The sequence below is a fragment of the Schistocerca nitens genome, chromosome 2 (genome assembly GCF_023898315.1).
Source record: "Schistocerca nitens isolate TAMUIC-IGC-003100 chromosome 2, iqSchNite1.1, whole genome shotgun sequence".
Lineage (NCBI taxonomy): Eukaryota > Metazoa > Arthropoda > Insecta > Orthoptera > Acrididae > Schistocerca > Schistocerca nitens.
In genome coordinates this window covers 869815665-869842991 of record NC_064615.1, presented here as the reverse complement: position 1 = coordinate 869842991, position 27327 = coordinate 869815665, and the positions used below count along the sequence as shown (strand labels likewise).

Here is a 27327-nt window from a genome sequence, read left to right as displayed (position 1 = left end):
GGTTGATGTTCAGAGATTATTGATGATGATGAATTATGTGAATAACTTTGGAACACAAAGATTGTATCACCTGTGACGCGTAATCTTTGAGTTGTGGTCATGTGGCGAAGTTTGACAGACGGCGGACAAATAGATTGAGTAAGCGATTTGTGCATTTGTTACAAGTTTGTTTAGAGGCAATGAGCTATATCATGTAAAAATTATACAAGATACTGGTTAGATACACCCACACATTTGTATTTTTGGGCAGATACTCAAAGAGAATGATGTTTTTCTAGGGATATCGCCCCCAACATGCTGAACTTGGAGCGAATTCCAGATCAAGTTGGATACCTAGTGCTAACAGAAGATGGAGCTGTTGTTGCTGTAAGTGATTGGATCTCAGATTTCACACGCGTATTGTTTAACTGCTATTCTGTATGAAAGTATAAATTAGCAAAACCACATTATTTTAATTATGTAACTTGTTTGTTTTGATTAGATTTGGAAATCCATCTTTAAAATTGTGACCTTAACCGTAATTACCAAGTGACAAATTTCTTTTACATCTACTAATCTTTTACGAAATGTTCTGCCTCAAATGTTTTTAGACACGGACTAATGCTTCCGAAGATTTTGTTCGTGAGTTGAGGGAAGTGACTTTTGACACGATTAACCTGCATGATGATGTTTCGTGTGGGCTTTGGCTCGGAAATTATAGTTTACCTGTGGGAATCAAATGCTTGAGACGCCAGAAATATCCAGATTTATTACAGATATGCAGAGAATCTTATTTAGGCATCAATAGAAACGTTATGTACACAATACTTAGATAATTGTCAGTGCTATGTAAAGCTGTTACCTAGTATTCAAAGTTAATCTCTTTTCTTACTCACAAGGAACTGCACACCTTATGCTCGCTAGATTAAACCATTCTCAAAACAAGTAGTGCTCAGATTCTTTATTTGCCGTTGAACACATGCGGTGAAATAGGCATTACAATTATGTCAAGATGCATAAGAAGTTACTACGTTTGTGGATGTTTACATTACAAGTACAAATTATTTATGCTACATTAATCAGTATACAGTATTGGAAGTGTAGACTTAAAACTCAATTTCTATGTTAAAAGTATCCATGAATTCTGTGAGACTGTAGTATGGATTGTCTGTTAACCATTTGTGCAGTTTACTTTTAAAATTATTGAAAGGTGTATTGAGTGCAGTATGTGGTAATTTGTTAAATAATTTCACAGTTCACTTTGTGAGAGTTGCCTGTTTTTGTCAGCCTATGTTTAGGAATGTCAATACTCTTTGTTTCTGGTGTCATGTAAGTGTGTGTACTTTCTGGTGTTCTGTCCTTGACAACTCCATCTTATGGTAGGACCAATACCTTCCTTTCGGAGGAAGATTGGATGCTGTGCGGACAGCAGGAGCACCTCTTTGTGACCTAGTGAACAGTAGAAGAGAACATCACATTTCTTGGAAAATTTCAAATAACTAGTTATAACTCAATTCACTGTTTGTTCATCATTGGTTTGATGATCTTCATTTTATGGGTATAAATTTCAGGGTGCTCAGTTATGTTTAAAGTATGTCCTCTTGGTGGTCTTCACAACACTTTTATACTTTTTCCTCTGACCCATCTGCTGCTTCTGTGTTTCTAAATGTGTTTTCAGTGTGTTAACACTTCTATCATGGAAGTAGACTCTAGATAATGTCATGAGCTTGCTTCCTCTTTGTCCTGTGTACAGTGGATCTGTCGTTACAGTTTATTTTGAATGCTCCTGAGTGACTGTATCGCTCACATTCTCTCTCCAACTTTATGATTTAATGTATTTTTCGGGTTTGAAAGACTGTGCTGACATGAGCTATATGTAAAGATTCTGTGTATGACAAATTGGAAGGAGGCCTACTTATACCTTCAGAGATGACATTTACGAGGGGGGACCCAAAAGAAACCGGTTTGTTGTCATAAAAAATTTACGGATGAATCTTTTTACAAAATTACTTCAGTCACCTTCAAAATACTCTCCATTACATGCGATGCACTTGTCAAGTCTCTTTTCCCACTGTTGGAATCATGTTTGGAACTCTTCAAGTTTGGTATTGTCCAGTGCCCTTTGCGAAGCTGTTTTTACTGCCTCCACATCGTCATAACGCTCCCCTTTTAGCATTTTTTTCATTCGTGGAAATAGGAAAAAGTTGCACGGGGCTAGGTCCGGCAAATATGGAGTGTGGGGAATGACAGACCACCTGTGAGGTGCCAAATAGTGGGTCACTCGTAAGGCCGTGTGTGCTGGAGTGTTGTTGTGATGCAGAAACCAGTCACCTTATTGCCAAAGTTCCGGGTGTTTCCTCCTCACATCCTCTCGCATACGGCTTAAAACATCCAAGTAAAAGTTCTGGTTAACAGTCTGGCCAGGGGCTACTAATTCCCGATGCACAATTCCACGAACATCAAAAAAGACAATGATTGTCGTCTTCACATTTGACCTCACTTACCTTGCTTTTTTGGTCTGGGAGAGTTGGGAGCCCTCCACTGGCTTGACGCTTGCTTGGTTTCTGGGTCATACCCGTAACACCAACTCTCATACCCTGTAATGACTTTGTTCAAGAAGTTTGGATCACATGCAATCTCTGTTTTCAAGCCCTGACACCCATTCATGTGGATGGTTTTTTGCTCCTGTGTGAGAAGGCGCGGAACAAATTTAGCAGCAACACGTCTCGCGTGCAAATCCTCACTCAAGATCCGCTGGCACAAGCTCCAACTGATTCCTGTCTCTGCTGAAATTTGCTCAATCGTTTGACGACAATCCTTGTTGATCTTTTGGCGGACCTTTTCAATGTTCTATTTCGCGATGTTGAAGGGCGTTCAGAACGAGCTTGGTCTTAAACACACCTCACCACGTTTAAAGTGCCCAAACCACTCGAAAACCTGTGTGCAGCTCATAGCGTCCTCCTGGAAAGCTTCCTGAAGTATTTGGTGTGTCTCCGTTGCAGTTTTTTAAAGTAGGAAACAAAATTTCACAAGCACTCTTTGTTCTTTTAAAGTTGTCATAATGGCTTCGCAGAGGTAACCCGTCAACAGTCAGAGAAACACAATACAGTGTGTAAAGTTTTAGATGGCAGACCTCTCCCTAGTCCTGAATCAGTAGAATTCGGTAAACGTCGCGAGGCTTCGGTAGGCATGCAGTTTCCACTGCTGCCAACATTACATAGCTGACTGTGTCGTACAAGGTAGCCATTGTCGTCTGATTTGTTATTGTTTTGCGCTGTACTGTTCTGCGTCTTTTTATTGTGCAGTTGTGCTAAACATTATCAAAATGAGTGATGAGGCAGTTGCTGGCCCATCTCGGGAGTCGCCAACAACCCCTACGGGTAGGCCTTCAGTTAGAAGGAGACCAGTATTATGTAGCGATGCTCGCAACGATTTCAGTTTCGTTTACGAACAACATTTAAAGCGAGTTTTACTTCGAAGCCTTTTGTCTGCTAGCCCCCCCCCCCCCCTTCCCCCGCTCAACGGCTCCACTCCCCTTGCCAGCCAATGCTTGTTTCCTCCTCTCCCCGCACTCCCCTCACAACTCTGCCATCTTACAGTTAACACACTGTACCACACTTTGCACATTCAGCTCTACACTGACACCGTCTGCACAGCTGTTTCATGAAGGTTTCTACTAAAACCATCTAGCATCAGAGCACTGCACTACGTCTACGAGTGGCAGCGCCCTCGAGGTCCGGTTTCTTTTAGGTCCCCCCTCGTATAAGAACATCGGTGTTCCTCAATTTCCTGTGTATACCTATTTTATGTCTTCCACCATTTTTAGTAATTGCTAGATCAAAATGTGTTGTGCTGTTCTCTTTTTCTAGCTCAATCATAAATTTAGGGTACGCAGAGCTTCCCTTCCCTGCCACTTCTTGTATTTTATTGGCATTACTTCTGTATTATACATCATCCATGTTTCTTTTGTAATATATGATTTTCTGTTCTATGTCCTGGTTTGCATAAGAGAAGTTATTCTCTAGGTCAATTGCAAAAATTTTCTGTTTTGTCCCAGATTATCTGTTACCCATTGATAACCCATATGTCCACTGATAAATATAGTTGTTGAATTTAGTGTTAAAAGGAAGCACAAATTCCAAAAGTTCTGTTAATTATACAAAGTCATCTCTGCCAGTTCTGTTACATCAGTAAACACTTACATTATTTGAACAGAATCATTAATCTATATGTTTTATATAAAAGGTTTACAGTGTCAAATGACACCAGTATTGAGTCTTCCCGGGCATCAATTTCATGATTAAAACTGCAGTGAAGTCACAGTATTTAACACTGAAGGATCTTCTGAAGATAAACATGGCTTAGATTTTCCAGTTGTTCACCTTATTCAATGTAAAACTGAGGTTTTGTGGTGTTTCTTATCCTTTTTACAAATATATACAGTTTAATACCTTGTTGTGACAAGTTTCACCTCTGGGCACTTTTATTTATTGAGTGTGCATAGTTAAAATTACAAAAATAATAATTACCATCACAGCAACATTTTAAGTCAAAATATGATCAAAACTGAAGTTTTATAGAACTCACGCACACGCGCGCGCTTGTGTGTGTTACCAGATGTTATATCTAGTTGAGTTCTGCATTAATGTATTGCTGCCATCTGAAAAGTTTGTTTTAGCATTGTGCAACTGTACCAATTTTAATTATGTTTTATAATGTGTAAGATTATTTGGCATTTTAAAAACTGTCAGTCATTTTGTAGATATTACCAAAAAAAATGAAGGCAGTGTATCCCCCACCAGTACTACCTCTCAGCTGCCACTTGAATTTCGTTACAGGTTTTAGCAGGGCTGTTCATAGCCATTCCACTTAGGCATAAGTTTTGTTGAAACTGATGTTGGATGTTATTTTAAGTCTTGAGACCTGATGAGTGATTTTTGTTAGTTTCGTGCTTTTATTGCCTGGTAATATGCAGGGTGTATAAAAAAGAATCACCTTATTTTTAAAAAGTCATACCTGTCATATTATTTGAGATATGTGTGTGAAAAAGGTACTGTTGGAAAGAGCAAATTCTAGAGCTTTACATGGTTCCCGTGAGTTAGCAGCAGTGTGTGCCCATTTGAGCTATAGTGAAAATGGTGTTGGGACAACAGAAAGCGTTTCGTGTTCTACGTTTTGCTCAGTGCGGGTCAGTAATAACTGTTCAGCGCGACTTTTGTACTAGGTATGGTGTGTATCCTTCTGCAGCACAGAGCATTAGACAATGGCATGAACAATTCTCAGAAACAGATTGTTTGTATAAAGACAAATCACTGGGCCGTCTTAGAGTGCCTGGCACAGATGTCGAACACATCTGCCCTAGTTTCACGTGGAGTCCACAGAAATCCGTTCACTGTGCAGATCAACATGCCCCCCCCCCCCCCCCATTGTCAGTCTGGTGTGTATTGCATCAATCTTCACTTATGAAACCATATAAAATTCAGCTACTGCAAGCTCTTCGTGAAGGTGACAAACAATAACGTGTGAAGTTCTGTAATTTTGTTCTTGGCAAGATGGAGGATTACAGTTTTCTTGATTTTCAGTGATTATTTCTTGTGGGGATCCGTAAAAGACTGTTTATGTGCCTCCATTACCAACAACAGTTAATGAACTGAGACACTATATAACAGCAGCTTTGAAAGCTGTAATTAAAGACATCTTGCTGCAGTGTGGGAACAATTTGAATACTGCATTGACATATGCCACGCATTTCAAGGGGTAGCATATTGAACACCTATAGAAGGGTATGAAAAAAATCTTTTTGAGTTTCCCATTCATCAGAAAAACAAAATTCTTTTTTATATGTTTTTTAGTTTCAGAAATATGGATGTGCCAAATCGGATGATTCTTTTTGATACGCCCTGTATAACTAATACCTCTCATTCTTATATTTGTTTAATCTTAGTCACAGATCTGATTATGGCAGTAACCAAACATTTCTTACAAATATGTGAGGCGTGTTTAGGAACTAATATTAATCAGCTACTTGAAAATTGAAAAAAATACAAATTCAGATATACTTAGCCCACTATTTTTAACAAGGTCGGCTTATTCTCAATGCAATTTTGTGAGCACTTTCCGATACCTTCATCAAACATCTCTCCTGCTGCCTCTTTGGCCCACGGTACTCTGGATCTAATTATCTGTAGAAAACTTTTTTCCACCCATAAATGCCACCAGAGAGATGAACATATAAAAAATCTGAATGTGCTGCAGTTAGTGGGGTGCACGATGTCCCAGTTGAATAAATCAAATAGTTGTGGTGTGGCATTGGCTCTGTGAAAACATGCTATGTCATGCAGCAAGCACACTGCCTTTAACATTCCCCTACTTTTGTCCTGTATTACCCTCTGTAGTTTTTTACAGTTCATAGTACCATACAGCATTAATGGTTTCTTCCTGCAGGAAAATTAAAAGGAGAAACCCTTTGCTGTTGCAACTGACAGTGGCCATGTTTTTTTTATACAGAAACAGCTTTTTTCTTGATAATGAGGACGGATGTTGCCATAGCATAGGTTGTCTTTTCGTATAGTGGACCACTCACACTTTGTCACCTTACACAATAGTCAACAAATTGTTCACCTTCAGTTAAAACTGCTAGAGTAATGCCCTTGAAGACGCAATTCTGTTGACTTTGCCTTGATTTGTGATATTTTTTGGTAACTATCTTATGTTCAGTTTTTGAAAATCAATTGTATCAGTAGTTTCATGCAGAAAGGATGTGGAAATTTATGGAGACATTGTATTCATCTAGTTCAAATTGAGTCTGTAGTCATCATGAATCATTTTTTCAATCGTGTTTGCCATCTAATCAGTCAGGTTGAGGACTGCTCACTCCTTCGTTCATCATGAACATTCATTATGCCAATGACACCATTTGTACACATTAGGTCTGAGTTTGTTAAAAATCTGGAATGTCTCATTTCCCTTTGCAGGAAGAAACTGTATAATGCTCCTCACCTCTCAGCTGGTGGAATTTGGAATACACTCATTTCAATGCAGCACTAGAACAAATGTTTTCAGCTGACTAAGACAAATGAGTGTCCATTCTACTGCCAACATCATGCCCTTGAATGCAGTGCTGCCAACTTTCTTGAAAAAGTCATTTCAATGTCAGTGTTAATTTCTGGACATTCCTCATATTAAGCAATTCAGGCAGCTGTATTTGCAAGAATCCATCATGATCACAGACTTGCAGACTTTTCAAGGAAATTTATTTAGTGTTATTAATGATATGATATTTCTCTGGCTGTGCAAAAATATACGATCATCCTGAAATCACCTCAGGAAACTTTTGACTGGTTGCCTTAACACCATTGCTAGATCTCTGGAGCTTATATGGTATTAAACAGTGTTGTAAAACTTTGAACTTTGATTTCTCGAAAATACTTGAGTGCATTTTACAAGAACAGCACTTGTTACATCCGAATAAGTTCGAAAATGGTGTAAAACATGAGAAACATGATATGTGCAGTGTATGTGTCTCTTATTAGGTAATGCAAATGTCAGAGGTTTATTAAAAAAACTATCATACATTGTCTGTTGGGTACTGTAGCAGCAATGTATGTCTTCTTGCCATATGGATAAGCAAAAAATAAAGTTTGTGTGTGTGTGTGTGTGTGTGTGTGTGTGTGTGTGTGTGTGTGTGTGCGCACGCAATGAAGAGAATACCTATTTCCTTATATTGGTGTAAAGTTTCTTTAATGGTGTGAGATCGGTGGAACATAATGTATCTGAGAGAAAGAAAGCTTCCTTCCTTTCTCAGTAGTAAATGGGTACATACATAAGCTTAACTGTTCTATGTATAGTTGCAACTATGCTTATGAAATAATTGCATTTTTCTTGTGATGCTGTGTGAGGTGTCTTAGTGTGGACTTTTTCCTCTAATCTCTTCTGAATGTTTTCAAATGCTGTTTCAGTCTGGAGGTGAACTGGAGAATGATGAACATGTTGCTAATGTGGTTACTGGTCTCATAACTATTGCCGACAAGGTGGATCCAGTAGCATTTCAAAATGAAGAAGCTTTCAAGAGAGTCTCAGGTGATTATGTGAACATTTTATTTGAAATATGTGTATTAATTAATAAATAAGTTTTCAGCTTGAAGATTAGTGTAGAGGAACTGAGATGTTAGTTGTTGCCACACGGTTCTAGTTTTCATATGTATTCATTTAATACTGGTATAGACTGAGTTGTGAGATGCTAATGTGTTACTCTCAGAGGTAAATATTACATTGCTAATCATGACAATACTATCCATTTGCATTTTGGTGCTCTGCTTATCTATAATTTGTGTCTTACTGATACACTGTATGAATGGTTGTGTAACAAATTGACACCAGATCACAAAATTAAACATTTCATTTAAAGATTGAAGTTTGTTTAACCATGACACAGTTCTGTTCCATAGTATATATAAATTTGCCAGAGGTAGGAGTTCACCATACAGTTTGTTATTCATGTGTTCTGCAAGATTTGCCTTACCAGGACACTTTTCACACCTGTGTATCGTGCACGGGTAGGAACTGATGTCGCACACTAGCAGCTTCATTGCACCTTTGTAATCCAGACCATAATCCTTTATAGCAGCAAACATCAGCTTAGCATTTTGATGGGTCTCACATACACAAACAGTGTGTGTGCCCCTTGCACTTACAGGCACAACCCATTTTGGCCGAAGATTGAAAAAAGATGATAAACCTGCTTTGGTATTGGAATACTTTTCCTTGAATTCTACATGTAGTTCGGATATGTTGCATAGCAACAGTCTTTTTTCGCATCTGTACATGTACATTTCCCATTTTCACCATTACATAGTCTTTTTCCAGGCATTATTCAGCTGTAGTCATTATTTTCATAAAACTCTGACACTAGCACCTTTTTTTCTGAACTCAATTGCTTACCCTGAGCCTGCTGAAGTTGTGGAAGCACTCCTTGGGTTGCTTTTATTTTCCTAGCTTGCTTTACCATATATGTAGAAACATTGAATTCCTTTGCAGTGTAGTCAATAGACCAGCTGGAAGGTGCAAGGGTAAGAATAGCTAGTTTTTTCTGGTGTGTGGATATGGCACATTTTTCTTTAAAATCATGCACAATTTTGTCCAAATCAGAGCATTTCTGGCATGATTTTTGTTCCTTTGGAGCAGATAGTTCTTCCACTTCCACCATTAGTGTGTCAGCTATTTTGTGTTTTAATTCCATTGGAGCTTCTTGTAGTTTTCTTCTACCATAGCTGGGTTTGTCTCTCTTTCCCAACTTTGTGTGTCTTCATGGGAGACAAACCAAGAACAGTCACTGAAGTATTTAATTGCTCATCCACTGTGGTTGTAGGTGGCTGATACTCTTAGTCACTCTCATGTAAATTATCAGAATATTCTTAATTTTTTAGCGGTGTAACACACCTGGAACATAACTTTTGTCCTGGTTTCATGTTAAGTCCCATGCACTGATTAACTTTCAATACTGATTTTATATCAACTTCTCTGAGGCTACACTTCACTGTCTTCTTATGAATACGAAATGGATCAAAACAACTTCTTTGTAGGAAAGAATACTTATCCAGAAACACTTTCATATGATGACAACAAACACTAAAGTTTCCTGGAACTGTACTTCTTGTGCCCACAGGGTGTATCCCAGATCTCCATAGCAACAAATCTTGGTCCGATTCATCCAGATCATACAGTACAAAGCGAATGCCACATTTTGTTCCATATGTTGTTTTATAACATTCAGATGCTTGTGCTCTACCAATACAGCAACTTGTTTGAACAAAAGCACCACTAGTACACTCTTCTATCTTCATACTGACTTTCCACAACAGTGCTGACCAGTCTGAACTAGAATCTTAAAAACATGAGTAACCTGTAATTATTGCTTGTTTCCTGTGTTGTTCCTGCCTAAAAAGACTCATTCTGTCCCTGAAAACTACCATTGTTTAACTTTCTGTTGCCTAATGGTTCCCAACAATTGCTGCAGCTTTATCTGAAGAAGCTGTTTGCATCATCACTATTACTTGCTAAATCGTGTTAAAAGAAACGTAACCAAATACATCTGTCAACTTTTATTGTACACAAATGCCTTGCAATAACAAGTTGAAATTTTGCCACATATTATATTATGGTCTACTTATGCAGTGTTTGAAATTTGGCTTGGATATGACTTGTCCCTTTTGTGCCACCACACTTAGAAAATCCATGTTTTCCAGGTAATTTTTCAAATTTTTGTATTTTCGTGTGCATGTTACTCAGTTTGTGTGACTGATAGGGGCAAGATGAGTTCTGTGTGTGTTTAGGCCACATTAAGTCTACCACAAAAAAAATGTATACCCTTTTTGAGTGAATTATATTTGGCATAGAGGGCACCTACAATATGTACCTTTTAACATATGACATTTTTAATCACATTTTGGACTTTATTATTTTCCCTCAGAAATATGTTGTTGGTGTTTTGATTCATAGTGTGTGTTCTCTAAGTGGATGTTACTGGGTTGTAAAAATTTTACTGGACTGTGCGGAATAGTTCCAAAGTTATTAAGACCTGAAGGTGGGTTTGAAGATAGATTGCCAGATACAGGTTGCAATTTCTGGGTCACGCCACCTTCTTTCACAAGTCATAATTCTGGAACTAATTGGCAGGGGAACTTAAAATTTTGTACATGAGTGTTCCATACTTGATAGCATTGGTGTGCTAAATTTCAGCCAAATCTGAGACTATCAGCTGAACATTTTCTCAAATTAGTTGAATTGACATGGAATGACCCTTATAGTTTCTGTGAAAAATTATGCCCTTGGTTTTGTTTAAAAGCGACTCTGCTCTCTTGAGAAAGGTGCCATTCTGCCACTCTCCAAACATATCCAGTGTGTTCCATGAAGGATTGAGGTTTGCTAAGGTGAAGTATGAAGGGGACAAAATTTGTTTCTGCATAGCAGCAGAGAGGTGTCAACATCATCCATGTTATCAGGCTGAAAAAAGTGTTGCTGTGGTCCACGATGAATATAACTACATTGCTACTGAAGTAAGGACACGTCATAGTCTACAGGAGAGCATTTGCCATTGTCCAGCGTTATTCCCCATAATTTTTCAAGAGGAAGACAATCTCATTGACTGCCAATGTTTAGTAGAGGGGGACTGTAGAGCAGTACAAAACTGGACACCTGATTATGTTCCATAGTACAGAGTAGGTTCTTTGATGACAATGGTTCTCCATTTAAGTATTAGGTCTACAACTTTGTTTCCGCTGTTTTGCCATAGACGGCAGTAGCGGTTGGTTGGTCATAGGTGTAATCAATAAGCTTAGGCATCTGTTAACATAATGCCATAAAAATATTAGTCGATTTGTGATTGCATCATAAGGTTATTCTCAATTAAGTACGTCGACTTACGTACCCATTTCTTGCCATTTGTGGGAAGTTTTAATTTTCTGCTTTAACATGAAGAAATCTGTGGCTGTGGCTCTTAAAATGCTGGGTAAGACCAATGGTGAGGGAACTATTAGTGGAAGAACATACAGTGAATGTTTTCAACGCCATAAGAACGGTATTTTGACATCGAAGACCGGCTTGGTGGTGGAAGACAGAATGTTTCCTTAGCTACTGAAATAGATGAAGACAGTCACAGGACATCATTATTGAAAGCAATTGATGCGTTTGAGCCTAGCACTGAAACACAAACGGCCACAATACAGCAATAGACATGTAAAGGTATTTTGCAGCAAGTCAGTGCTCAACCCCATGTCACAGAACCTGTCAAAATATACGTGGAACGTTGAAATGAGAAGTCCTATCCCTCCTACCTTATTCTCCATACTTTGATCTGTCGGACTACCACATTTTTGATCAGTGGCACACAGTCTGGCTGACCAGCACTTCTGATCATATGAAAAAGTGCAAAATTGAATTGATCCATGGATCTCCACAAAAGATGCCCAGTTATTCTGCCACAGGGTTCATATGCTATCCGAAAGATGGGAGAATGTAGTGGCCAGTGATGGGCAATACTATTAATCATAACTTTTTTGTGAGTTTTTCACAAAAAAGTCTCTAACTTCGAGAAAAAAATGCGGAAGCAAAATTGTAGACCTAGTAATTAAAAGTAGAAGTGATTAGCGGAAGCTACTGCAATAGCTTATTTATGGAGCAGTTCTAATAGATAGAGATGGATTTCCACACTGCTTGCTTGGTGAAGTTATGCAGACCAAAATGAAAGAAAAATAAAAGAAAGGTATATTTATCACTATTTCTTTTCAAATACTAATCCATCTAAAGTTCTGATCACAGATGCAGCATCCTCTCAACCTAAACAGTCCAACTAATAAACTACCAAAACCTATGGTGGATATTATACAATGTTGATGCTGTTTCACTTCCTCTCATGGCATAGCCAACGATGGATATTGTTGTGATGCGAGTCAGTAATTCTGAGGAACCAAATGTTATGCACTTGCTGCTAATGATGAATGGGTGGAGGTGGCCAAAGGATCTCGTGCATGCTGTAGGGATCTGAACATGCAAGCAAAAGATTAGTTGACAAAAGTGCACTTTAAATAAATATTCAATCTCTCTCTCTCTCTCTCTCTCTCTCTCTCTCTCTCTCTCGGGATTCAAACCCAGGCCTCCTGCTTACTTGATAGATGTTGTCCTTGTAGCTTAGTAGTCAGAGCATCTGCTTAGTGAGCTGGAGACCCACGTTCGAATCCCAGTCCGTCACAAATTTTCAACATTCCCCATTGACTCCAGTCAATACCTGCTTGCTGCCAATGTCCGTAATAGCTTTGTGTCTTAACTCGATGTTATGTTCAGTACCAACTAGCAACATGGAGGTAATCTTGTACCAGAAGGTTGGTGGTCATCTTAGAGGCAATGTTCGAAGTCTGCAGGAATCTTCGAGGCACCAACTCTGGCCTTATCAATAACCTAAGATACTACAGAAACTCTTTAACACTTTGCCATCGTATTGGCGAGCATCTAATGAGAATTTTGATCCTTGCCCAGGCCAGGATGTCAGGATGGTCGCATCCATCAGTGTACCCTACTGGGTGAACTTCCAGCACAACTTTGTTCTGAGAAATTTGCAAATAGCGACTAAAGGAAATTAAGCAAACTAGGAACTAATGCAAAGGGTCATGAGAAAAACCAAAATAAAACCTAGGTAAGAGCTAAGTTATCATGAGGAGAGTGGGAAAAGATGGATAGAGTGGAGAAATAGATAAAGATGAGGAAACTACAGGAGTATTGTTCATTCCAGGTGGGGGAGGGTGGTTGTGAGCTTTCTTCTTTCGTGAAATGAAATGGTCTAGCAATAACCACCAGTTCCACTGTGACACCTCTACGGGTCTCTAGTGAAGGTAGCTGATGCCTTACCCGATAATAACGAAATGAATCTAGTCAGTGGTAGAGAATAATCAGCTGGATTGTTAAAAAGAAAACCCCTCACTGGTTGCACAAAAGACTTACTTCCTGATAAAAAAGGAGGCCTGTGTAATATTGCAAGCATCATCTGTTTGGTTTCATCCCATTACACAACTCAAACCATTAATAGCTTGATTTTTGTTGACATTATCATTTGCCCACTGAAGGTCATAACAATTTCTTTAGTTAGTTATGAAATCCATTATCCATTACAAACCTACACACAGCATATCAACACTGATTATTTTTAACTCCTTGTATGCAACAAATCTGTGCTGCTGACCTTACATTCAGCAAACGTGAAATTGTTTCCACACATAAATAGGAGCACTCAATCCAGACTGGACCAGGACTTGGGGGGGGGGAGGGGAGGTGGGGAGGAGGAGGATAATGTCATTATTTCTCATGCTATAAGCAAGACACAAGATGCGAACTTCACATATACAAGTAATTGGGAAAAGGATGGCATGAAGCATATAGCTGGACCAGCAAAGGTGAGCAAAAACCTGATGAACAGGAAGCCAGGCCATAGCCTATGCAACTTTACTGTCTGGTCTGAGTGAACATGGGATTGAGTGCCCAAGTGGCTAGAGTGTGTGCAAAACGAGGTGTGTACACAGTGCAATAGGTCACCTGACAGGTAGCTTATGCTAAATGTCTGCCCGCAGCTAGTGTTTGCTCAGTGCCCCCTTGGGGCAGTGTTGGAACACTTTGTCCTAGATGGTGCAGATACCCATTTAATGGCAGAATGCTCTCATTATACACGCTGTTATTATGACTGGTTTTGTGACAGAGAAAAAATCTTTGCAGCTAGTCCATATGAAATGAACCCATGTCTGTATCATTGCATGAAATCCTTTTGATCTGAGGTCGTGTCAGAAATGTTGCCATCTGTTCTCTTACGAACAGTTGGGTCACCAATCGCATATCCTGTTCTGGAGAAGTATTCCTCTCCTCAGGTGTCCTGTGGTGGAGGGAGCCCCTCTGGGAAACCATCCTCCTTGAACCATGTGACTCGCTGTCAGGCACTGGCTAACAGTTGAGGGAATTGCAGGCCCTGGATCTTAGAACCTCCTGTTCTTTTGTTCCTCATCTTAACTTGGACAAATCTTAGCATATTTTTAACATCTTCACAATTTCAAAAGACAAGTCTATGAAGAAATCAAAGAAAATTAATTTTGCCATTCCTAGATATTCCTTCTTCACCTGCCCCAAAATTTATGTTCCTGAACACTGTATAAACACAAGTGCTGGTGATTGAAGACTTTGGAATGTGCTTCTCTACAAGGGCTGCTTAGAGTCCCAACTTTTCCTCTTTCCATGACGATTGTGCAGTGGAATTAGAGTACTGCTGCCACTTCCCTGAACCACTGTTACTTTTATTCTATCTTGCGATGTCACTTTGCAAGAAACCATGTTTCTGATAGTTACTTTCCTAAGTTCTGCTTCGACAACAGTTACTGTAATATTTGTGCCAAACCCACAGAGTGGTTTGCACATGTGTACACACAAATGTTATAGCGAACGGGTGCCTTTACAAACAAGGTTGGAAGTGGTGGCTGTACAGATTCGAACAACTGTTAGTAGCACTATATGCAATATTGACATGCTGTAGGGGGGTGAAAAATAAGCTACTCTGAGTAGCTCAACTTGATACATAATCACCCCACCTCCAGTCTTCCTCCTCCTTGGGGATTTTAATGTACGTAACCCACTGTGGTGGACGTCCAGACACTCCAGTAGGTGTCTACTCATCAACTAGTTGCTTGATTATTGTTGTCAGTGACAGATTCCCTACCCACTTCATCACAGCACATAACTCATTCTCGGCTGTTGATGTTCCATGGCTCATGCAACTTAATCACGTTATTACAAAAGACTGTACGTAATGCTGTGAGCCAGTGACCATTTCCCAGTGGTCTTGGTATCCCCATTCCCCCCCCCCCCCCCCCCTTCCAAACCAACCTGCCTCTAACGCATTCCAGAGGGCAAACTGGCAGATTTGTGGTTTGAAGGCCACCTTTTCCTGTCCCCCCATCTGGACCTTTGATAGTGTTTCTAGAGCTGTAACAATTGCCATTACTAACACCACTGATGTAGCAATTCCCATTCTGCAAGGGCATCACTGACCAATACTGTGGTGGATGAGGAAATTGGGGTGCCAATTAGAGGCTGCCAGCAAGCTCTTCAAATGGCTGCTCATGAGCTATGTAATGAACCATTTACAGAATGGGAACTGTTTTGTGCCCTCCTCTCATCCCATGACACAGCTAAGGTGCTGACATGATTCATAATCAGATGATGAAACACCTAAATGTGGACTGCAAAATTGCCTTCTCAGAGTCTTTAGTTGTATCTGGCTTGGAGGTGAACTCCTCTTAATAGTATCCTCTAAATAATATCATCATTTAGATCCTTAAGCTATGATAGGCTCCTACTTCCATTGATAGCTACTGGTCAACCAGTTTCACTTGTGGGCTATGTGAATTACTTGAGAGAATGATAAAACATTAGCTGTTATGGGTCCTTGTGCTGCCAACCCTGTTATCTAACTAGCAGTGTGATTTCCAGGAAGGCTGGTCCACAACCAGCCAGATTAGAAATGTCAATAAGATTAGCCTTTACTAAACCATCACACTATTATTAAAGTTTTCTACGTAAGACATACAAACCTTCATATGTAATTGAGATAATAAAAATATAGCTTGAGTAGCATAATGTGACACATCTTGCACAAGCTGCAAAGAAGCCCAGTTGGTGTTAATACATCTTGTGGGTGATGGATGTCTGAACAGCTATTTCAGTTCAATGCCATTGTCATGTTATTCCAAGGTGGGTAATAAACTTCAGTACATTATCTTTCTGTAGAGTTCAGAAAGTCCAAAAGTTGAATGTTTGGAAAAGTCTCTCACACACTGTAGCAGAGTTGGTGAGCAGGGAATGTTTTACTGAGGAAATTTTATCATCATGTAATTTGAAAATTTATAATTCTGGCATTTGAGAGAAATCTCCTTACAGAAGTAACTTCAGTGCTTGAATTACCAATGAAAGACAGCTATTTAGGAAAGAAAATGCACTTATTTTATATGTAATCCCTAAGTACACTTTGTGAAACATTTCTTCAGGTATTAAGATGCTGTAAGATATGCAAAATAACCATTTACAGTTGCCATAAACTTTTTATTGGACTCATATGATTTACCAACCACTGATTTCCTTAGGCTTGTGACAAGATGGGTGTTCTGTATGGTGAATAGAGTTGTCAAATGATTCGTACTTCAGATTCCTCAGTTTTCCAGTTTCGAAAGCACAGTTGTGGACAGGTGCTTTGCCCTGATAAAATATTTTCTCCTTCATTTTGTAGTCACTCTCTTCTTGTGTGTATTTGCAGCCTCTTGGGCCAAAGCACTTGTGTAGCATTTAGGGTTTTTGTTGTATACTTTGCAAAGTAATCCCTGGGGTTATTCCCATTGCATCCCAGAAAGAAACAGGCCTTTTATATTTCTGGCAGATGAAAATAAATTTCATACTTTCTGGCATGTGCATAAGATGTTGAATTTAAAATACTCAAAATATTACTGGTAAATTTGCATCTTCATAATGTAAAATGTACAGTGTACTTTCTTATGATACAAACGTAGTGTCATTTCATACATCTTGAAGTTCCGGTAGCCATTTTTACTCGAGGCTCATCCACTGGTGAGCCAAAACATATAACTACTACCCACCATGAGATTCAACGCCTAGTGGCATTGGGGACACACAATTTAATAACAAAAGTATGTAAGGGCATTAGACAAATGGGGTATCATTCTAGTGGTAATAGAGGCCACAAATAGAACGTTAACTGATTAACTGACATTTAACTTCAACAAAAGGCAGATTATGGGTTGGCACATGGTAACAAGCATCTTGTAAATGGTAAAACTAATCTGCTGTTTGTGAGCTACTGTTGTAAAAATCTATGAAAAGTGGTTGAAGGGCGGTGGAACCATTGGCAGCAAGGAGTTTTATGCCCACACCTCACACAGAACATGGACATGGGAGGCTTGCCTGCTCTTTAAAGCAGGATAGGTGGTGATCTGTGATAGAGCTGATGACAGGGTATAAAGCTAGTGCAAATAAGTATTTCGGAGTACATAGTTCTTTGAACATTGTGCTCCACAGCAGGTGTAGGAGTCTACATGATCCCATGTTGGTTCAGGGATCATGTCTGGATATGCCATCTTCCAGGCAAAGGGCTACACAAAGCAAGCACCATGCCATGGATGCAGACTGGTGGGGACAGTGTTGCGCTGTTGGGGACATTCATTGGGGCTTTCATGGGACTTGTGCCAGTAATCAAAGGCTCCATAACAGCTGCAGGGTGAAGCAGCCAGCAAGTTGTGGCTCATGTTGGCACTAATGATGGCTATTACCTGGGTTCTGAGGCCACCCAAGTTCATAGGGGCAGCTGCTAGAAGTGGTGAAGACTACTGACCTTGCGTGCATGATGCAAGCAGAGCTCACAATTTGCAGCATCATTTGCAGAATTGATTTAATTCTTTTCGTTTGCAGCTGACAAGGGAATGGTCCAATAAGACATGTCGAAACCCGTCCTGAATTTTTTACACAGTAAGGAGACAACGAAAGAAATGCACTACCAGAATTTTAGTTGCTAAGAGGCACTACAAGTATTTTGTAAAAAATGTTGAAGTTACACATTTTTTCCATGCGAAGAATAGCGTATAACAGCGGTTTGTACAGCCGTCTGCCTAGCGTGCGACTCAGCGAATCACTCTCACAGCGCTGCAAAACAGAATTATCCAGAGTTCACAGACACCAACTTTAAGCACCCAAAGCCTGGTTTACAGTGGAGCGAATGGAAGTGAACACGTGCGAATGAGCATTTGCAGAAAATTCACTACAGTGCACTTGAGAATGGGTAGAATCGTTTACGATAGAGGGAACGGAAGAGAACACAAGGTAGCGAACATTGCCTATGAATGCCGTGTTACTGGTTTTTAGTTTCTGGGAAACTTTGCTGTTCAGTGAGGGTTATTTTGCATGGTGAGCACACTGTTCTTGATGGAGTATGCAAAAATGGCGCAGGGAAGGCAGAATTTAAGTGTCTCAATTTTTATGGAAGTATGACGTGTGGAGATCGCTCACTTTACATGAAATTGCATCTCCATCTCTCCTTCGCACCGGTCCAAACTTTTCGTAGTATGTCGGCTGCCATTTTTCCCAGGCTTCTCATTACCATTGAGGGGCAATTTATAAACAGAACACTGATTACCGACGTTGATCATTATTTCAAGAGGTGACACAGCTAGCATTTCCACTACACATGTAAGGTCTAATGGTCATATTCTTTTTTTTTTTTTTTTTTTTAACCCTGAAACAAAAATGCTGTAGTGGCAAAGTGCGCACTGTATGGTGCTGAGAGCACTGGATCAAATCCCGTTCAGGCCACAACATTTTCACTATGATTTTTAACTGAGCATTCACTTCACACAGATGTTGGAGTGGCCAAAAAAGACGTGCAAGGATTCCACGTTAAACTGCAGGTCTTCATTTTCCGATTATGTAACTGGGGAAAGTTAGGGACACATAAGTAGCTGCAGTGGCGACCAGTTGGAAAGACCTGCAAGAGGCCTACTGGTTGCACCAGACAGAATTCTCTTTAGCTTGTGCTTGTCAGCTTGTTTGCTCCAGTGAAAACCTGGTTTAAACTATACAAATATTTTTTTGAATAACTTCATATCGACAGTTCAGTTCTTGCACATGTAATTCCGGTAAAAGTGGCTACCAGAGAAAAGAAAATCATGGCAGTGTTTGATGTCAAAGACAAATTCCATCAGTGAGGACTTGTAATTTGTTGAAATGAAATGTGCCTTGCAGTACTACATTTCATAACAATTTCTCTAGGCCATTTCTTATAATAATTTTTGAATTTTGTACATTTTACTATCAGTGAAACAATTCTTTTTTCATTTTTTGTAATCTTCATGAAAATCCAAAGTGTCTATTGAATGACAAAAACAAACATTTTTCTTGCACCAGGCTCCCTGGACAAAGGAAAAATTGATGAAGTCAGGCACTTCTCAGTAACCAAGAGTTTTATTTAAACAGAACAGGGATGGAATCAGAAATGATCCCGGCCATTATTTTGCATGTTGTGCTGCATACGAGGCATACTTGATCAAAGTCGTGAAGTGTGGCGAAGAAAACTGGTAATGCACAAATGACTGTTGCTTCAGAATACCACTGATAACCTGAAATGAGGGAGAGATATTGGAAATTGTGTTGTCTGATAATTTACTGAAAAATGCTTTCCACTGTCAAAGAAATTCTTTATCAAGAGGTTGAATCACAGTAGTAGTTCGAGACGGACTCCACATTATATCTACAGATTTTTTGCCATCCTTCACAAAAACAGAGGCATCGTTGTGTGTTCAGACCCTGAATCAAACAAATGCAGTGAATTAGTTTCTGCAGCTGGTAGGAATACGTTTCAAACGAAATGTTGAAAATTATTCTTTCCCATTTTTTCCCGATGTTGATAGGTCAATTAAAAGATTTTTGCAACTAAACAGTCCATTTTTTATTTTTGGTCCTAATTTGCCTTGTGATTCTTGAAGACAGGTATACAGCTGTGGAAACAGTAAACCACCCTTACTTATCACTGGAGTTATTGTATATGAATGAGACATTACATTCATTGGTTGGGCAACCGACACTCTCTTTTCACCCCAAAATGGTGAAGTGCAGTGTGCATGCAGATCTTTCACGAAAGCTGACTGATTGTTATAGACAGCAGTTGCAGTGAGAACAGCAAGTTTTGTCTTTACGTCAGCTATGAATTTCTCTATAGCATTGTCTATCACTGCCAGCTGCTCTACATGTTTACACAACGTAATTTTGCGACTTCCTATTCTGTACGATTTCTTGAACCTACTTAGCCAGATCAATGAAGCCTGTAAATTAGCATTGTACATGTCAGATGCAGTTCAGAGGGCCCAGTATCATATGTACATGTGTAACGGTGCATAGCCTCTCATGAGCAGTTCTAAATCTTTCGAACAATTTATCATTCATGTGATTTTGGGTTTCTGTATGGCGCATATTTCTGACTTCATGTAATTCATTCTTCGATTTGTACAGTTCATGCTCCAATTTTACAAGACGAAAACACCTTTGCACACTACATAACTTCAAGCTTTTTTTCCTTCCTTTGTTTAACCAGTATTTCACTGCTTTTTCTTTGTTGCTGAAAGCTGTTGCAGTACATCTTTCTTTTAGGTTTGGAAGGTGTTCTTCTTCAGGACCGTTACTGGCACAACTGATGTCATCTGAACCACAATTCGGGATTCATCACAGTTATTTCCTATTGCTTCTAACATATCCACAATTTCAAATGAAATGTCGATATCATTCAAATGAATGTCAAGGAAATCAACTAACAAATGACACACATGTACATCCTCAGGAGAAGTAGGTGATTTCGGCTGGAAACCACATTCTTCATATTTCATCATTGTTAAATTGAGAATGTTAACTGGATTCCATGTTACTGTGAAACTGGAAGAAAAAAAGGTACTATTAGCAAGCATGCCTTAAGAAAGCACAAGAAATATTAATTCAGCTTTGTCTGTATTGTCAATACTTATCAAAACTGCAAAAAGCAACTGATAATTTTTAATAGGTGTTACTTGAGTGGCTAATTTGAGAGAATAGTAACTGTGTACTGTAGTGTCAGAGAAACTATTGATGAATGGTAACCTGAAATTTTCTTTACAAATTATGATCAGGTTGTGTCCAATTTCCTGTTTACAAATGTACCGCTGACCTTGGCTATGTGTGTGCGTGCACCTAGTTGCACATGTGCAGTTGCTGCAGTGCCAGTAGGGGTATATTTAGTCAATACAGATTAGATATCACTATAGGGGAGGGGGAGGTTTACATTGTAGTCAGAAAGAAAGAAATATTGTTCTATCAAGGTCAAAACTGAGTCTGATTATGAAACTATCTAGATGTGTGTAACAAATCGAGGTGAGCTGAAGTTAATTATTGAATGTTTTTACCGTTCACCTGATGCCACAACAACAGTGTTTGTCACTCGGAATAAGTTTACGATCAGTAGAAAGCCAAAAACATGATGCAATATTAGTTGGAGGTGAAAAAAAAATCATGCATGGAGGCGACTTTAACCCGCAGAGTATAGAATGGGACTTCTGTGGATTCAATGAAGGTGGCACAGACAGGCAGTCTTGTGAAGTACTTTTGAGCACAGTTTTTTGAAGACTGTTCTGTAGCTACTTAGATAGCCAACATGCAGTGGAAATATTGTGGACCTTGTTGCTATAAACAGGCCTGACCTTATCGATGTTGTCCATATACAGACATGATTTAGTGATCACGAAGTAGTCATGATGACAGTTGTTGCTGAGGTTAATAAATCCATCAGGAAGGCTAGAAAGTATTTTTTGTGGAAAGAGCAGATAAGTCATTGTTAACATCCCAGTTAGAAAATGGATGTAATTTAGTTCCAGTATGATGGACAGACCAATGTCATGGCCATAGAGGAATTATGAGCAAAGTTAAAACATATTTTAATTTCCACGCTGGAGAAGTATGTGCCAATGAGTGGATTAAGGCTGGAGAACCCCACCGTGGTTTAATAACAAAATTTGGAAAATGCTTAGGAAGCAGAGACCGTTGCACTCTGAAGTTCGAAAAAGAATGCACAAATGAGAAGAGGTAAAAGTTAGTACAAAGCATATGTAAAAAAAAAAAAAAAAATTGATGTGTGAAACATAGACCGAAGACTACCATCATGCTTTAGCAAAAAACCTTGCCGAGAAATCAGGTAGATTCTGGTCGGACATAAAATTGCTAAGTGGGTTGAAGGCACCATCCAGTCACACAAGATAGGAATATATTCGATCTAACAGCAACAAAAAAATAGACCTGACCTTTATTAGGATATCCACATAAACTGGTGTGTGTGTGTGTGTGTGTGTGTGTGTGTGTGTGTGTGTGTGTGTGTGTGTGTGTGTGTGTGTGTGTGCGCGCGCATTTAGAGGAACTATGACTCAATTTCAAAAGATTAGTTGACCATGCGCTGGATTGATAGGTACCCTGTAGAACAGTTTATATGAGAGGTACCCTCCATTGTATAAAGTCATTGTAAAGAAACTTTTAAGGAAACAGAGACTAGGTCAACAGCATAATAGCTCTAAAACAAAGCATAGGACTGTCGATAGAAACACATTTGGATGAATATTTTCAAATGATCTTTCACAAAACCCAAAGTAATTCTGGTGTTGTATAAAAGCTGTTAATGGCACCAAAGTTAGTGTCGAGCCCCTAGGAAATGAGACAGGAACTGAAATTTCAGTTTAGCAAAACAAAAACTGAAATGCTTAACACTGTTTTCAAATGTTCATTCACAGGGGAAAACCCAGGAGAATTGTCCCAATTTGTCATACCACTGAAGAGGTGAGTAGTGAAATCACCATTAGTGTTCATGGTGACGAGAAACAGCTGAAATCATTAAAACTGAACAAAGCTCCAGTGTATGAAGGAATCTGTATCAGAGTCTATACTTAATTTGCGGCTGAGTTTAACCGCTCTTCTAACTATGATCTTTCATAGATCCCTTGAACAAAAAACCATGCCCAGTAATTGGAAGAAAGCACAAGTCCCATCTGTCTACAAGACAGGTAGTAGAAGCGAGCCACAAAACTGCTGTGCAATATCCTTGACATCAATGTGTTGTAGAATCTTAGAAAAAAACTCATCTATAATGAGATCTTGAATAGAATCACCTCATCTGTGCCAGTCAGCATGGACTCTGAAAGTGTCGATTGTGTGGAACCCAACTCACAATTTTCTCGCTTGATATACAGAAAGCTTTGGATCAAGGTAGTATGCAGTATTTGTTGGTTTTCAAAAAGCATTTGACTCAGTGCCACACCTATTCTTATTATCAGAAGTCTGATCATGTGGGATATCAAGTGAAATTTGCTACTGGACTGAGGACTTTTTGGTAGGGAGGATGCTGCATGTTATCTTGGACCGAGAATCATCGTCAGATGTAGAAGTAACTTCAGGTTTTCCCCAGGGAAGTGTGTTGGGGCCCTTGCTATTCATGTTGTATATTAATGATCTTGTGGACAATATTAATAGTAAGCTCAGACTGTTTGGAGATGATGTAGTTGCCTAAAATGAGGTACTTTGTCTAAATATTCAGTCAGATCTTGATAAGATTTCAGAGTGGTGCAAAGATTGACAACTTTGTAGTGATATGAAACAGAATGATGATGTAGGCTCACTTGGGTAAAGCAGATGGTAGACTTCAGTTTCTTGGTAGAGTGCTGGGATAATTGCAATCAATCTACAAAGGAGATTGCTTACAAATCACTCTGGCAACACATTCTAGAATACTGCTAAAGTGTGTGGCACCTGTACCAAATACAACTAAGAGAGGATATTGAACATGTACAGAGAAGGGTAAAACAAATGGTCAGAGGTTTGTTTGACCAGTTGGAGAGTGTTGCCGAGATGCTGAAGAAACTAAACTGGTAGACTCATGAAGATACACATAAATTAATCCGAGAAAGTCTACTAGCAAAGTTTCAAGAACTGGCTTTAAATGACAACTCTAGGAATGTACTACAACCCAATATGTAACGCTTACATAGGGATCATGAGGACAAGATTAGAATAATTACAGCATGCACAGACACATTCAAACATTCATTCTTCCTGCACTTTGTACATGAATGGAATTAGAAGAAACTCTAATAACAGGTACAATTGGACTATTCCCTGCACTTTTTGGTGGTTTGCATTGTATAGATGTGGTTGTAAATGTAGATTTAGATGTAGTTTGTCCAGTCTGGTGTTGCAACAGAAGACAGCAAAAGGAAAATGGAAGTTTTGAATTTCTTACTTCAGAAATCTTAATGCAGAAGGATTGTACAAACATACACTGTCCTGAATGAGATTTTCACTCTGCAGCGGAGTGTGCACTGTTATGAAAATTTCCTGGCAGATTAAACTGTGTGCCGGACTGAGACTTGAACTCCGGACCTTTGCCTTTCGCGGGGAAGTGCTCAACCATCTGAGCTATCCAAGCACGACTCACGCCCCGTCCTCCCAGCTTTACTTCTGCTAGTACCTCATCTCCTACTTTCCAAACTTCACAGAAGTTTCATACCAGCGCAAACTCCGCTGCAGAGTGAAAATCTCATTCTGGAAACATCCCCCAGGCTGTGGCTAAGCCATGTCTCTGCAATATCCTTTCTTCCAGGAGTGCTACTTCTGCTAGGTTCTAGGTGCTAGTTCTGCCCTCAAAAAAAGAACTGCTTGAAGTACAGGTTAGGTTGGAAGGTAACAGTTTGGTTGAAAGTTGGCAAAGCCCAGTGAATATGAAGCTAAAAAAACCTTGTTTTGGTGACACTGATCTGTAGCTCAGCCTGTTTGAAACAGTCAGTGACAGTGCATTAGTCACCATATTGTGTACAGTGTTTGTCATATGTTTCCTACATCACTGATCAAAGCTGATGACTCGTTCCTCTATATCCTGTTCCCTGATATGTGAGTGGGTTGAAGACTTCTTAAGTAATGTAACCCACTACATTGTTCTTGACAGTGAGTGTTCATCAGAGACAATTGTATCATCAGGAGTGTCCCAGGGAAGTGTGAGTGATAGGACCATTCTTATTGTCTGTTTCGATAAATGATCTGGCAGCAGACAGGGTGAGCAGTAATCTGCAGCTGTTTCTTGAAGATGGTGTCGTGCACAGGAAAATTATCATTAAGTGACCACAGGAGGGTACAAAATGACTTGAACATAATTTCTACTGGTCTTCACCAGTACCAATGGCTTATTCCAGTAGTGTGTCAGTGTCAGTGTCAGACAATAATTGTGCTACAATTATTGTAAGGAGCATGATAGTGAATTCACATAATTGTTTTGGCCACCAAATTTGCCTGTTCTGAACCTGACGGAATACATATGAAACACTACTGGGTACCAGCTCCTCGTCCATAAATCACTAGTTTGTGATTTAGGGGAATTGTATGACTTGTATGTAACCATCTGGTGTCACCTACCTCCAGAAATCTACCAAGGACTTGTTGGATTCGTGCAAGGCACAATCATTGCTGTATTACGTTCCAGAGGTAGACCAAGACTCTGTTAAACAAATGTTCTTAATGTTCTGACTTGTCACTATATTTCATCTTGGCCTATACCTTCACTAACTGTTCACGCTGGAGGTCATTATTCATGAGGACTGGAAAAGAAAAAGATCCTACATGAACTCTTCAGTAAGCTTACCTCAGTTGTCAAGTTCTGTTGACAGTTTGTGATCAAATAATCTGTAAGAGGCCTATAATTGTTTTGCTTAACTTCTGTAGTGAAAATGTAGCTCATTTCTTGATTTTTGTAGGTAGGATTACAGAGCATCTTGTGTGTTTTTCAGTATGTTTGTTGTAACTGAAGAAATATCATCCTATTGCATAAGCCTGACATTAATTTTTATATGTATGATCATCTTATTGTTTAATGTATGAAGATCTTTTTGTATCATACACCTGTTTTCGAGGCGTTTGGCTCAAATTTCTAATTTTCTGTTCCAGTTATTTATGATGATCACTGCTATGTCATATGCCTGTCAAACAAGAAGATTCATGTTGTAAAGAGGAAGTTTGTTCCAAACCAAGTGGAGCCAGTAACTGTTTGAGATTGTCAACAGATCGTTAATTTATGTATATTTTATACTGCTGTTGGTATTTTTGTATGGGCTGTTTTTCTTATGTTCTGCCATTTATTTAAATTTTATTAATTTAATGCTTAGTGTTGTAAATACTTTTCAGTAATATTGAGATGACTGACCAGAATTAACATTATCCTAGTCATGCGTAATAACTGTGTGCTTGGAAGTACGTGTCAGGGGTCGATGACTTTTGTCAAAATTTATACCCTATGATTGAAGAGACTGATTATGTAGATGACCTCATCTTTCAGTTATACTAGATGTTCAGTTTTAAATGTAGGTCATATTAATGTATTCAGTGATCTCTACCGAGCTTTCCATTACAGTCAAAATAGTGCCTGTTTATATGAAATGACTTTTTTTACATATCAGAATTTGGAATAACTGTTGAGATTGAACTGTTTGTCTGCTGTTGCTTGCATGCAGTTTTTAAACAACAACAAGTGTATTGTAATAGCTGCAGAATAGCACAATTAATTTGTATTAACATATTTTTGTACGTTCTGGTGTCATTGCTACATTAGTGTCCTCACTGCACAGTTTGTTCCTCATTGTGTTCACTACCTTGTGTGTTTGCTTTATTTAATGTTACTCTTCTTTGCTCACAGCAGATAATTTATTGAACCAGTCAACACATGTGAAAAAGAGAGACTTAATTTTGTAAATGGTTTTTAGAAAATAAACAAAATGCTTATAATTTTTGGTGTGTTTACTTTAGTACGAGGCGTGTTTTTTTTAAGTAAGTACCGTTTTGCCACACCGCGGCCGCAGCGCTGTGGTCAGCGTTCTGCGCATGCGCACTGGGTACCTACATCTGTTGTCTACGCACTGATGCCATTACAGTCTGATTCTTACTTGTTTACGTTGTGTACTGAGTGTTTAAGATGCCTCTGATAATCGTGAGTCCCACCGACTGTGAAGTATGGTCTGTTATGATTTCTTAGTGCAAAAGGCCTAAAAGCAATCGATATTCATCATGAAATCTGTGCAGTTTATGGAGAAAACATCGTGAGTGATGGAATGGTAAGAAAGTGGGTGAGAGCATTTAAAGATGACCGCAAAAATGTGCATGATAAACAACGGAGTGGGCATCCTTCAGTCGTTAATGAAAGGTTATTGCAGATAGTGGACA

The 27327-nt window shown here is 39.1% G+C and overlaps 1 protein-coding gene across 2 annotated transcripts; it reads left to right on the top strand.

Moving 5' to 3' along the window:
* On the top strand, positions 1-26892 carry LOC126234679 (ragulator complex protein LAMTOR4). 2 transcript variants are annotated; one of them, XM_049943419.1, is made up of 4 exons: positions 1-138; positions 279-366; positions 7938-8058; positions 26059-26892. In XM_049943419.1, exons 2-4 carry the CDS (start codon positions 295-297, stop codon positions 26160-26162), a joined length of 297 nt encoding a protein of 98 aa, XP_049799376.1. In that variant the 5' UTR covers positions 1-138; positions 279-294; the 3' UTR covers positions 26163-26892. The 2 variants fall into 2 exon arrangements, with proteins under 2 accessions (XP_049799376.1, XP_049799375.1); XM_049943418.1 differs by having other exon boundaries at positions 128-193.
* The last annotated feature ends 435 nt before the right edge of the window (positions 26893-27327 follow it).

Excerpts from the sequence above, each read along its gene's own strand:
- LOC126234679 (XM_049943418.1), top strand. Across the intron at positions 367-7,937 it reads AAGATGGAGCTGTTGTTGCT|TCTGGAGGTGAACTGGAGAA; the intron begins GTAAGTGATTGG and ends ATGCTGTTTCAG. Across the intron at positions 8,059-26,058 it reads AGCTTTCAAGAGAGTCTCAG|TTATTTATGATGATCACTGC; the intron begins GTGATTATGTGA and ends TTTCTGTTCCAG.